This window comes from Rhinopithecus roxellana, chromosome 15, assembly GCF_007565055.1.
Source record: "Rhinopithecus roxellana isolate Shanxi Qingling chromosome 15, ASM756505v1, whole genome shotgun sequence".
In the NCBI taxonomy this organism is placed as follows: domain Eukaryota; kingdom Metazoa; phylum Chordata; class Mammalia; order Primates; family Cercopithecidae; genus Rhinopithecus; species Rhinopithecus roxellana.
Genome location: NC_044563.1, coordinates 48,371,298 through 48,384,298, shown reverse-complemented (window position 1 = coordinate 48,384,298; position 13,001 = coordinate 48,371,298). Strand labels below are relative to the sequence as shown.

General features: G+C 41.3%; 1 protein-coding gene across 10 annotated transcripts in view; it reads right to left on the bottom strand.

Moving 5' to 3' along the window:
• The window catches only part of DLG2 (discs large MAGUK scaffold protein 2), a 2,272,173-nt gene that overhangs the window by 79,128 nt on the left and 2,180,044 nt on the right, over positions 1-13,001 (bottom strand). For all 10 annotated transcript variants that reach the window (XM_030918836.1, XM_030918835.1, XM_030918840.1 and 7 more), the window contains one exon: positions 4,671-4,847. In XM_030918836.1, the coding sequence (XP_030774696.1) occupies positions 4,671-4,847 (177 nt within the window). The remainder of the gene's footprint in view (positions 1-4,670; positions 4,848-13,001) is intronic.

Below are 13,001 nucleotides of genomic sequence, written 5' to 3'. Positions count from 1 at the left end.
CAACTGCCTTACTTCCCCACTCACACTTAGACTCAAGCAATTAATTAGATCGTTTGAGCAGAAATAATCCTCCCTGTCCAAGTCTCATCACTGACCAAAATACTGAAAACATAAATGGAATGGCAAAATTTGAGCAATCGATTCTGACATTTCATATCTCCAGAGAGCACCAAATGGCCATGCTTTAATAAGCCCAACTGTCTCCCTCTCCCTCTCTCCCATCTGGTATTTTTAGGTTCTGGCCAAACCCATAATTGGGTCAGGCTTGGAGCACTGGACAGTGGAAACATCATTTGTTCCTGGGAGTTCCTTTCCCTGTGCTCCACAGGCCCTGTTGGAGGGAGAATTAGAATGTCACTCACATTAGTGTCCACAGGCTTGCTGGGAAGGCTAGGTGAGCAAACTCTTATGTAATGCCAGCCATAAGGTGCCATCTGAGAGCCCAAGTGACCCATCACTGGGGAACAATGAATAGACACTTGGCTTAAGAGACCATGGGACAGCTGGGAGCAGTGGCTTATGCCTGTAATTCCAGCATTTTGGGAGGCTGAGGTGGGCGGATCACCAGAGGTCAAGAGTTTGAGACCAGCCTGGTCAATATGGTGAAATCTCGTCTCTCCTAAAAGTACAAAAATTAGCTGGGTATGGTGGCGGGTGCCTGTAATCCCAGCTACTCAGAAGGATGAGGCAGAAGAATAGCTTGAACCCAGGAGGTGGAGGTTGCAGTGAGCTGGGATTGTATTGTACTCCGTCTCAAAAAAAAAAAAAAAAAAAAAAAAAAAAAACAGGAGAAAGACCATGAAACAAAATCCAGCTTCACCTCTTACACTATGTAATCTCAGAAAAGTGATTCTATGCTAAGAGTCCAGATTTTAAAGTCACACAAGTCTGGGTTTGAATTCTGCCTCTTCCACTTACCAGGTCTATAACTTAGGGTGGTCCTCAACCTCTTAGAATTTCAGATTTTGTGTTGATACAATTAGAATAGTAGCGCAGACTTCAAAAATTTATAATGAATGCTAAATGAGATAATATAAGAAAATTGTTTAGCACAATGTCTGATCTATAGTAAGAACTCACTATACAATAGGCTGCTACTAAGATGATTATGATAATGCTGCCCATGACGTCACTTCTCATTACTGGTCCCAATTTCCTTACCTGTAAAAAGGAAGTAATACAGGTACCCTATTTCAGGTGCTCACTGCCAAAGTCAGTCCCTTTATGCCAGGTGGGAGCAAGACATGGACTTCCAATTTTCCCTCTTAAGAGACCCTGAAATGTGGGCCACCAGACTTGAGCGCTGAAGGGCCAAGAAGAGCCCCAAACCTTTGCAATTGCTCATAGAGACATCAGAAAGGCATGTGTTTGATTCCAGGCTTAGCCCCCTGCTGCCACTGTAATTTTGGCAGGCTACTTAAATTGCCTGACTTTCTATTTCCTTACTTGGCATATGCTCCTAGGGTAGTGTTCCTGGTGTAGTGTAAAGCCATCTGGCTTTGTTATCAAAGAGACTGGTGTTTGGTCAGTGGCTGGCTGTATATTTTTGGGTAAGTTACTTGACTTCTCTGATCCTCAGTTTCCTTATGAGGTTTTTGTGAAGATTAAGTTGAAATCACATATTCGAAAACAACTGGTGCAATACATAATCAGTGCTGTTATCAGATGGAATTCACTCTCTGTCTGCTGCTGTTTCACTTTCCTGGCCTTTACAAGATAGCTCGCATTGCCCTAATCACAGAGTAGCTGTGCCACAGTTACATGTTGGTCCCACAAGTGATGGGCTCCAGGCAGTGGAGCCACAAGTGATGGGCTCCAGTACGTGGCACTCAGATGCTGCCCAAGCAATGCTTGCTGAATTGAATTTTGCCAGCTCCTATTTTTGTACCTTTGTGGGGCAAGATTGCATATGTCTTAAGTGCAATTCTGCAGCCTGGATTCAAATTTCAGTTCTACCACTTACTACACGGGCAATTTCAGGCACATTAATGAACCTCTCTGTGCCTCAACCTCCTCATTTGTAAAATAAGGATAATAATAGCAACTTACTCATAGGGTTCTAATGAGGTTTAAATAAATTAATAATTGTGAAGGGCTTACAACAGTGTCTAGTGTGCAATAGGAATGTTTTGTTAAATAAAATTTATTCACCATCTTCAGAAAAGAGGAGGGGGAAGGTGATAATATTCATACTTTTCATCTCATGGTTTCATTTGGGATGATTAAATGACATTATCAATAGAGAAACACTTTTGTAAATGGCATAAAGTCAAACACTGATATTATCCATTATGAGATTTAAAAAATTTCCAGATGAGTGCTACTAGGTAAATTATACTCAGGAAACAGGCTAGAAAGAAATTAATGATTGAAAAATAACATCAACCTAATAAATGTAGGTTTTAAATTGCATTACAATAAGTACATGAGTACTCTTTGTGGGGTAGAATTATAAGTGATTTTTATTTTCTTTATGTTTTTCTAGATGTTCCCACCTTTCTACAATAAAAGGTATTACTTTTACAAATACTTAAAGCAATAAAAGTAACTATTTTGAAAATAATTAAAATCCTAAAAAGAAAATTTGGCAGAAATTTATTTACAGCTATAAATTATATAAATATATATTATATAATATATATTATATATATGAGGTGGAGCTACTGTACCCTTCATAAAAAGTAGAATGTAAATAAACATCAACATTGCAGTCACTAATTAAACTTATTTTCCAGGTCAGCTATACTCTGGTTGTTAAGATGGTTCTCTTCCAAAATAAGAGAGAAATAGCTAATTCAAGAATGATTACCAGCAGGTGGAAAATTATTTCAGGAGGAATAGCATTGAGAATGTTCTTCTGGAGAAAAATGATGCGCTAATTGAACAAACAAATGACTTGATAAGATTGGTTAGAATCATAGAACCTCAGGGCTGGAAAGAACCAGAAAATTGTATAGTTCAACTCCTGTATCCAAAGTTTGAATTCCTTTTCTATCTTCCCAGATAGTCCATGCCATCTTTAGGCAGCTCCAACTAATGAAAGGATTTCTTTAAAATGAGTTGACATCTATTCCTACATAGCTTTCCTTCATCCACCTCATTACTATCTTTGGGGCCATAATTCAACAAGATGGCTCCTTCTTCTAGAGAACAGCTCTTCAGACAGCTCAAAATAATTAAATCAAAGCAAACCAAAAGGCACTTTGTCTTGACTTTCTTTTATTTGAAGTAAATGGAAATGGAGAGACCCAGAATATAAACAAGCCAGTGCTGAGTCAATGTTTAAACATATAACCTTTCGGAAAACACACACAGCCATTCTACAGTCAGAATGCCCTGGCAAAGCAATGTCAAGCAATTATCCAGGAGCCAAGAGGCTTAAAGAAACCCAGAGAATTCTGCTGGTGGGAGAGCTATAGGCACTGGCATAGGGGAGGGAGAGGCTCCCTGGAATTTCAGCTCCTTCACTGTGACTCCTCCTGGCTAAAGGTAAGAGAACAGCTGAGGACCACTGAGCCCTATTTTTCCATGTCCCATTCTTCCCCAGGCTGTACGACCACAGGCAGAGAGAAGAAAATATCAGCTGTCTCGGGAGCACAAATATCCCACAGAGTTATTCTGAGGTTTAAGTCCCATCTTCCCACTGTGGTTTGTACTAGCCCAATCACTTGATGTGTAGTAGCACTTAAAGACCCAGCTTCACTGGGAATATTTTACACAGGCATTTTGGGTGTTTGGAGATGAGGATCAAAGCCCTTTGAGAAATCTGCAGCTTGAGAAAAGTTAGTGCCTGCTTTTATTAAGCATCATTCCTGACTGATTTTGTACTATATCTAGTCTCTGGGATAGAGCCAATTTCTGTTTCTTGGACATCTTGGTGCCAAAGGGACATTTGTGAGAAGGAAAGTTCCTGTCTGGTGATGGATCCGCTGGGACAGATTAAGGACTTGGCTGTTCTGAAGCACATTTCTGCTTTTCAAAAGCAGAGCTGAAGAAACGCTTGGAAGAGAAAGCATGATACTCTTGATTTAGGAAACACTTACACAGAACTAAATATCTGGGTAGCTATTGGAAGTTGTGAGGTGGGGAACAAGAGTAAAGAAAACAGTAAAAAAAAAGAAAAAAAAATTGCAAACCCAGTCAGTACTTAGACCTCACCAGATGTTTGACAGCTCATATCCCAAGCATCTGAATTTGAGATGAAGGTTTTCCATTTTTTTCCACCAATATTTGGAGATATTACATAGCAAGGACCTTAGCCTAGTAAATTGCCTACTTCATTTGCCTTCAACTTGACCTTGCTATAAAATTCATTGGTAAATGTTGAAACTCTGGAAATAAATGGGCTGAATTTGTAAGTCAGCATATAAGCTGATAGGCACAAGTTTGCACATGCACACGCTGGTAAAAGTTTTAGGAACACAGTGTAAGCTGATTCTCTTTTTTCCTTTATTTCTTGTCACAGTCACCAATTTTGGTAAAACCCTAATATAGGAGAAAGAGGATTTTTAATTCATGTCACCTGTCACCACTGACAATTTTCCTGCAGATTGACTATCCCATTTAAATAAATTTAATTTTGTGAACAATTTCTCCCACCTTCTTCTTCCCTCATCTCCACTCCCTGGATAGCTGAAAAGCAAATATTCTGCTACAAAAGGCATTCTTACCTCCGTTTGCTGGGGATGACCCCCATCTCCTCACTGTCCCCCTCCAGCATGACTCTCCTGGCTTGCCACCACTCATCATCAGAGGCATTGATAACGTGGAGAATATCTCCATATTTAAAACTAAGTCCTTGACTTGGAAGCCCACTGTCCTTGCTCTTGTCGTAGTCAAACATGGCTCTGGAGGAAAGGACAAAAGAGGACACTGTTAGGAATCTCTGTCAGCACAGATTTAGGAGTTGTGGTTTCAAATGTTCACTCTTGCTCTGAGAACCCATCATCACGTGGTATCAACTCCAGGGATGATTCCCTGGATCACAGTCCACACTCTCACTGCTTGGGCAACACACTAAAGTCAGCTCTTGCTTCTTCTTGGAGGTTACAGGGGCAGCCTATAGATCCTCAAAACAGATCTGCTTCCTTTCTTGGAGACCATCAGATGTTAGAAGGTGATAATAGAATATGAGAAAGGCAGTTTACTACCTAATTGAGATTTTTTCCCCTCGTATTACAATCAAATTTTTAAAATTACTAAAAAAGTAAAATAATAAAGAGAAATATGGCTATCCTTCTAAATGAAGCATTTTGTACTGTAAACAAATCATCTCAGATGTATCAGCCTGTAGAACTGTTTCTTTCGTAATGGGAAAAAACAGTAACAAATGTCCACCCATTGAGTAGGTGATCCCTCTACTCAATGAAATATTGGACCACCACTGCAACTGGATGAAGAGGTTAATGCAATCACCTGAATACATGCATAAAATGCAGTAAATTAAAAAATGTATGCATATGTATGGGTATGGCTAGATAAAAGTCATATAAACAGCACAACAAATCTTTCTGCTTCCATATAATGCCGAGCTTACCTCATCATGGCACTTATCTCTGAATTACAATTCTTGCTTTCTGTATCATGCTGCCCTCACTAAAAAGCATTTGCTAAGCATTTGTTAAGGCCAATGCACTGTAATATGTATGAGTGGCAGCATGAAGGAGGAGGAATCAGAATCAAAATGATGAACAAGACCTTAGAAACTAGCTGTCATCTTTAAAAGGTGAACATTTGCCACCACTCCTGTATTGTACACATCCTGCTGTATATCCCATTTTCAAAAATCACCACCACACACATACAGCATATGACTTTCCCAGAGAAGCAGATTTCACTACCTGTCTGTGTATTCCCCTTTGATTTCATTCTAAGAATTTCCTTAGAGTATAACTACTATGTATGCAAAACTAGCAAGATCTGGGGAACAGATTTTTCTAAAAATCTGTTCTATTTTAGATTTTTCCACACTGAGGACCAAGTGTGGTTTTCTTCTTCTTTCTTTGCCCATCAAAGAAATGTCACATCTGCTGCCATGACAACAAGAAAGAGCTGAAGACAGCATCTAGAGCTCTTAAACACAGCAGGAAAAGTATAATTACTTGCAACATAGTCCCTTCTTTCATTAACACTGTCTCCCAAAGATGGAATTTGGAGAGGGTTTCTTGGTCCAAGCTCCCGGAATGAAACATTTGCACCTTGACCACCTCTGCCAAAGGCTCAGACAAAGCCCCAGTCAGGAATGGGGAGCTGCGGAAAGACCAACACCCACTCCTGAAGCTATCACTTCTCTGATTCTGTGATGTGACATACATTAGTTAACATTCTTGAGCCACAGGTTTTTTGATGCAAAATTAGTCTAATAACAACACTCAGCTAGAATTACTGTGATCCTTAATGAAATAACACATATGCAGCACTAAGCCTATAGTATGTGCAGTCTAGTGTAGTACAGTGTGGTTATGAATATGGACTACTGGGTCCATGTCCTGCTCCTACTATGTCCTAGTCTTACAGCTAGTCAGCTGGGCAAGTTACTTAGTCTCTTTTAGGCTTCAGTTTCCTCATATACAACATAGTGATAATGATGGCAATGATGATAACAATACCTCCATTACTGAGTTGCTGTATAGGTAAAATGTTACATAAGGTAATATACATATAAAGTATGGACAAATGGACCTGGCACACAATGACAAATAGTAAGCATGAACTGATGTTTTTATTATTATCTCCCTTTTTCCTTCTGGGTAGATGCTAATACAAACCTTTTCTTTAGATTCTACTCTGTGCGAAAAGGAGTTAACGTAGCAGGCCTGAGACTGCTGTTCTTGCTTGTAAGGGTGGCCTTTGGCTGACATCTGGGAAGTTAGACTTTGGGAGAGTTCCCACCATTTTCTCATAAGAATGGCTTACTGGGCCTAAACTGTTTGTACAAACAATATCATTTATGCTGAACACCTGCTTTCTTTCTGGGAGTCTGATATTATGGTATGTGCTAGGCAGAGGCTGCCTACGTGACCAGCCCCCAGTAAACCTGGACATTGAGTCTCTAATAAGATTCCCTGGTAGACAACATTTTGCACCTGTTGCTGCAATTTGTTGCTGGAAGAATTAGGCACTTCATGTGTGACACCACTGAGAGAGTACTCTCGGAAACTTGCAGCTAATTTTTTCCAGACTTTGTCCTCTGCTCCTGCTCCCTTACCTGACATTGTTTGGTATCTTTTTGCGGTAATAAATCATAATCATGAGCATGATCATGCTGAGTCCTGTGAACTATCCTAGTGAGTCATCAACCTGAGAGTTGTCTTGGGGAACCCCAACACATGCTCTATAGATTGCAAAGCATTTTCACACAAGTTACCTTGCTGTGACTCAATCAGTTGCTGTGAAGAAGGTATGACAGACATAGTACTATCCTCCCAACTTTTTTTGTTGTTGTTGTTAAAAGATGAGGGACAGATCTACTGGGGCCCACTGACTAACTCCAGAATATACAGCTCAGTGGCAGCAACCTAGGACCAGATCTTGGGTCTCCAGATCCAAGTCTAGTTCAGCGCTCTTCACCTTGCCGCCTCATTCAACCTGGGAGGTGGTGATGATAAGGTGTTGAAGATGATAACCATGATGGCTACTACTACTTATGCCCTTATTAGGTGGTCTGGAACTTTGTAGTCATTGTCTTATTTGATGTCACAGCAACCCTAAAGGTAAAAATTAGTATCCCCAGTTTATAGATGAAGGAAGGAGGCTCAGGAAGTTAAGGAGCCTGGCCCAGGTCACACAAACACACGTGGTGGAGGTTGAATACAAAATGAGGTGTATCTGACTCCAAATTCTGTTTTCTTGGCCATTTTATTACATGGCTCAATTTCCCCGCTTGTTGATCTCTGGCCACGCTCACAGTCTAGCAGTGCCAAAGACTTTTAGTCTTCCCTTCAGGGCTGATAACCACTTCTTCCCTAAATTCCTGAAACTCCCTTACTGCTCAGTCCTTGTCCAAGTATTTCTTATCCCCAAAGTCCTTGAACTGCTGGCCTGACTCTAGGCTCCTTCTGGATGTAAACTATGGGAAGTTGAGGTAGAGAAACCATCAGAAAGGCTGACAAGTAGTAGCCAAGAAGGCAGGCTCTGGAGCCAGACTGCCTAGGTTTGCAATTTTTTAACTATGTGATCTTAGGCAAGTTACTTAACCCCTCTGGGCCTCAGCTTTTCTTAACTGTAAAACTGGCATAAATAATAACACCATCTGTCTCAAAAGAGTTATGGTGAGGATTAAATGAAATAATATATGCAAAGTATTGTAACCCTAGCCTGGCACTAGTGAGGGCTCAATAAATGTAAGATATTATTATAATAACTGTTATTCTGAAAAACATATTATAATTTGAATCACGGGGTCTGTGTGCCAATTGTGCCACTTAAAAGCTGTTTTCTGGACTATGCATAAAGACATCTAGAATATCTCTGTATCCTCAGGACCTAGTAGGGTGCCGAACCCAAAGTAGATCCTCAATACAGGTGTGTGAAAATGTTTCAGGTGGCTTTCGAAAGCCCTTCTTCTCTAATGTCTCTGCATTCCCATTTGAAGTGGGAGTGGGGACTATTCCTGGAGTTTCCTACTAGGTCAGGCATTCACTCGCCTGTGCTCTTCTATTCCTGAGAGTCCTTAAGGGGAACTTTCCCACTCCTGCTGTTAGATGCAGGTGTCCTTCCTAAGGAGCTCAGCAACAGGCTCTTTCCACGAGCTCTATTGATCTTGGACAATCTGCCTCTCTAGGATTACATTTATTCAGACTTGGCAGGTCCCTAAAACCAAGCAGCTGACACATTTCAGCAGCTTCTGGCTCCTTTGGATATTAATGGATCCTCACATCTGGGAAAAATGCTACAGTGCCCCATCACCTAATTTAACAAGTGATAAGCTGTTTTTAATTTGCTTTATGTGCTAATTGATCACAGCAACTTTTATAAAATGCCATTAAGACTCACACTTTCCATCCAGGGTGCTTTTAACAAGTCCATTAGACAAGTAGAATTGGACATGAATAATGTAATAACTCTCCTATCCCTCCTGCCCCTCCTGAATTTCAACGTGTGGTGGCCCCTTGCCAACTGGGGAAGTCTAGTAAAGGAAGAGTGAAGCAGCTGCTCATCCTCATGACTATGCAATATGGCTGTGAGATACCTGGGTACCCTACTAAAATAGTGCTTTTCAGGTGTTGTGCAATGCAGTAAGCATTTTATATTCATTGTCTCACTCCATTTATTGGGTAGGCAACATAGCATGTGGATTATATCCCAGGCTTCCAAGACAGAGAAGACCTGGGTTTATGTCCCAGTTCTGCCATTCTTAGCTGTATAATTTGGGCATGTTACCTAACCTCTTAGATAACCACTTTACCATAGATGGGTGTTCTCTCATTTAGGAAATGCAGATAGTAATGGCACTAACGCAAAAGGGTGCTGTGGAGATATGACAATGGGATGATATATGTAAAATACCCAACACAAATGAGTTCCACTTTGTTATTATTTCTGACAACAATTCTGCCATGTAAGCATTTTTGTTCTCATAAAGAAAATGAGATATAAAGAGGTGAAATGAAAATAAGATAGTAAGTAGCAGAACCAGGATTAAAATATAGATAGATGTTTTGCCGGGCGTGGTGGCTCAAGCCTGTAATCCCAGCACTTTGGGAGGCTGAGATGGGAAGATCACGAGGTCAGGAGATCGAGACCATCCTGGCTAACACGGTGAAACCCCATCTCTACTAAAAAATAAAAAAAACTAGCCGGGCAAGGTGGTGGGTGCCTGTAGTCCCAGCTACTCGGGAGGCTGAGGCAGGAGAATGGCGTAAACCCGGGAAGTGGAGCTTGCAGTGAGCTGAGATCCGGCCACTGCACTCCAGCCTGGGCGACAGAGCAAAACTCCATCTCAAAAAAAAAAAAAAATAAATAAATAAAAATAAAATAAAATAAAATAAAATAAAATAAAATAAAATATAGATAGATGCGTCTCACTCAAAAGCTCATGTTCCTAATCTTAGAATTCTTGGAATTCCTGATAAGAAATGTTGTACTTAGATCTTATACCTAAGGATTTCATGATTTGATGGTAACACTTATAGTGATACTATGGACTAGCCCACAAAAAAGACGCATGAGTAGTTTATAGAGGACACATTCAGTTCTCACAGCTATCCTGCAATGCATATATTAGCCCTATATTATAGAAGAGGAAATACACACTTGGATAATTTAAGCAACATGTTCAGTGTCATGCTGGTTATCAAGTGATGAGGCAAGACTCAAATCCTGTCTGCTTCTAAGACCTATGAATTTCCTGCTATACCAACCTCTATGCTCTTTTGCAAGCAACACTTTCCAGCTCAAAACACTCACACTCTCCACTTGGGCTTAGATTGAGGTAATATTTAACAATCATGGACCTTAAAAGTATTGGTGTTTACTATGTATACCAGGGAATTTAGTTTTGGCTGTACCACTTTAAAGCTAGGATAGCAGTGAATGATGAGGATGGAGAGACAGTATCACTAAGAGTAGGAAAAATTATTTGATGTGTTTCACAGTTAACAAGGATATGGTAGGAGAAATAATATCCTTAACTCACTCTCCCAAAATGTCCACACTTTAATTCTCAGAGTTTATGAATATTTTATCTTATACAGCAAAAGGGACTTGGAGATGTGATTAAGGTTAAGGATCTTGAGAGAGGGAGATTGTCCAGGATTATCTGGGTGGACCCAATCAAATTGCATGAATCTTTAGAAGTGGAAGAGGAAGACAAAAAGAGTAGATCAGAGAGATGTGACTTGGGAAGGACTTGACCCACCACTGCTGGCTTCAAAGTTAGGGGAAGAGGACCACAAGCCAAGAAAATGGTAGCCTTCATAAACTGCAAATGGTTATTAGGTTACAGCCATCAAGAAAACAGGCACCAATGAGAGGTGGTTCCAAGATGGCCAAATAGGAACAGCTCCAGTCTACAGTTCCCAGTGTGAGCAGAAGACAGGTGATTTCTGCATTTCCAATTGAGGTACCTGGTTCATCTCACTGGGGCGTGTCAGACAGTGGGTGTAGGACAGAGGGTGCAGCCCACTGAGCAAGAGCTGAAGCAGGGCGAGGCATTGCCTCACCCAGGAAGTGCAAGGGGGAAGGGAATTCCCTTTCCCAGATGAGGGAAACTGTGACACACAGCACCTGGAAAACCGGGTCACTCCCACCCTAACACTGGGCTTTTCCAAGGGTCTTAGCAAAGGGCACACCAGGAGATTATATCCCGTGCCTGACTCAGTGGGTCTCACGCCCACAGGGCCTCCCTCATTGCTAGCACAGCAGTCTGAGATCTAACTACAAGGCGGCAGTGAAGCTGGGGGAGGGCACCCGCCATTGCTGAGGCTTGAATAGGTACACAAAGCGGGCCAGGAAGCTTGAACTGGGTGGAGCCCACCGCAGCTCAGGGAAGCTTGCCTGCCTCTCTGTAGACTCCACCTCTGGGGACAGGGCATAGCCAAACAAAAGGCAACAGAAACCTCTGCAGATTTAAATGTCCCTGTCTGACAGCTTTGAAGAGAGTAGTGGCTCTCCCAGCACGGAGTTTGATATCTGAGAACAGAAAGACTGCCTCCTCAAGTGGGTCCCTGACCCCCGAGTAGCCTAACTGGGAGGCACCCCCAGTAGGGGCAGACTAACACTTCACACGGCCAGGCACCCCTCTGAGACGAAGCTTCCAGAGGAATGATCAGGCAGCAACATTTGCTGTGAGTAATATTCACTCTTCTGCAGCCTCGGCTGCTGATACCCAGGCAAACAGGGTCTGGAGTGGACCTCTAGCAAATTCCAACGCACCTGCAGCTGAGGGTCCTGACTGTTAGAAGGAAAACTAACAAACAGAAAGGAAAAGCACCAACATCAACAAAAAGAACATCCACATCAAAACCCCATCTGTAGGTCACCATCATCAAATACCAAAGGTAGATAAAACCACAAAGATGGGGAAAAAACAGAACAGAAAAGCTGAAAATTCTAAAAATCAGAGTGTCTCTCCCCCTCCAAAGGAACGCAGCTCCTTGCCAGCAACAGAACACAGCTGGATGGAGAATGACTTTGACGAGTTGAGAGAAGAAGGCTTCACATGATCAAACCTCTCCGAGCTAAAGAAGGAAGTTTGAACCCATCGCAAAAGAAGATAAAAACCTTGAAAAGTGATTAAACGAATGGCTAACTAGAATAACCAACATAGACAAGTCCTTAAATGACCTGATAGAGTTGAAAACCATGGTACAAGAACTATGAGACAAATGCACAAGCTTCAGAAACCAATTTGATCACCTGGAAGAAAGGGTATCAGTGATTAAAGATCAAATGAATGAAATGAAGTGAGAAGAGAAGTTTAGAGATAAAAGAGTAAAAAGAAACAAAAAAATCCTCCAAGAAATATGGGACTAGGTGAAAAGACCAAATCTATGTCTGATTGGTGTACCTGAAAGTGACGGGGAGAATGGAACCAAGGTAGAAAACACTCTGCAGGATATTATCCAGGAGAACTTCCCCAACCTAGCAAGGCAGGCCAACATTCAAATTCAAGACATACAGAGAATGCCACAAAGATATTCCTCGAGAAGAACAACTCCAAGACACATAATTATCAGATTCACCAAAGTTGAAATGAAGGAAAAAATGCTAAGGGCAGCCAGAGAGAAAGGTCTGGTTATCCACAAAGGGAAGTCCATCAGACTAACAGCAGATCTCTCGGCAGAAACTCTACAAGCCAGAAGAGAATGGGGGCCGATATTCAACATTCTAAAAGAAAAGAATTTTCAACCCAGAATTTCATATCCAGCCAAACTAAGTTTCATAAGTGAAGGAGAAATAAAATTCTTTACAGACAAGCAAATGTTGAGAGATTTTGTCACAACCAGGCCTGCCCTACCTGAGCTCCTGAAGGAAGCACTAAAAACAACTGGTACCAGCCA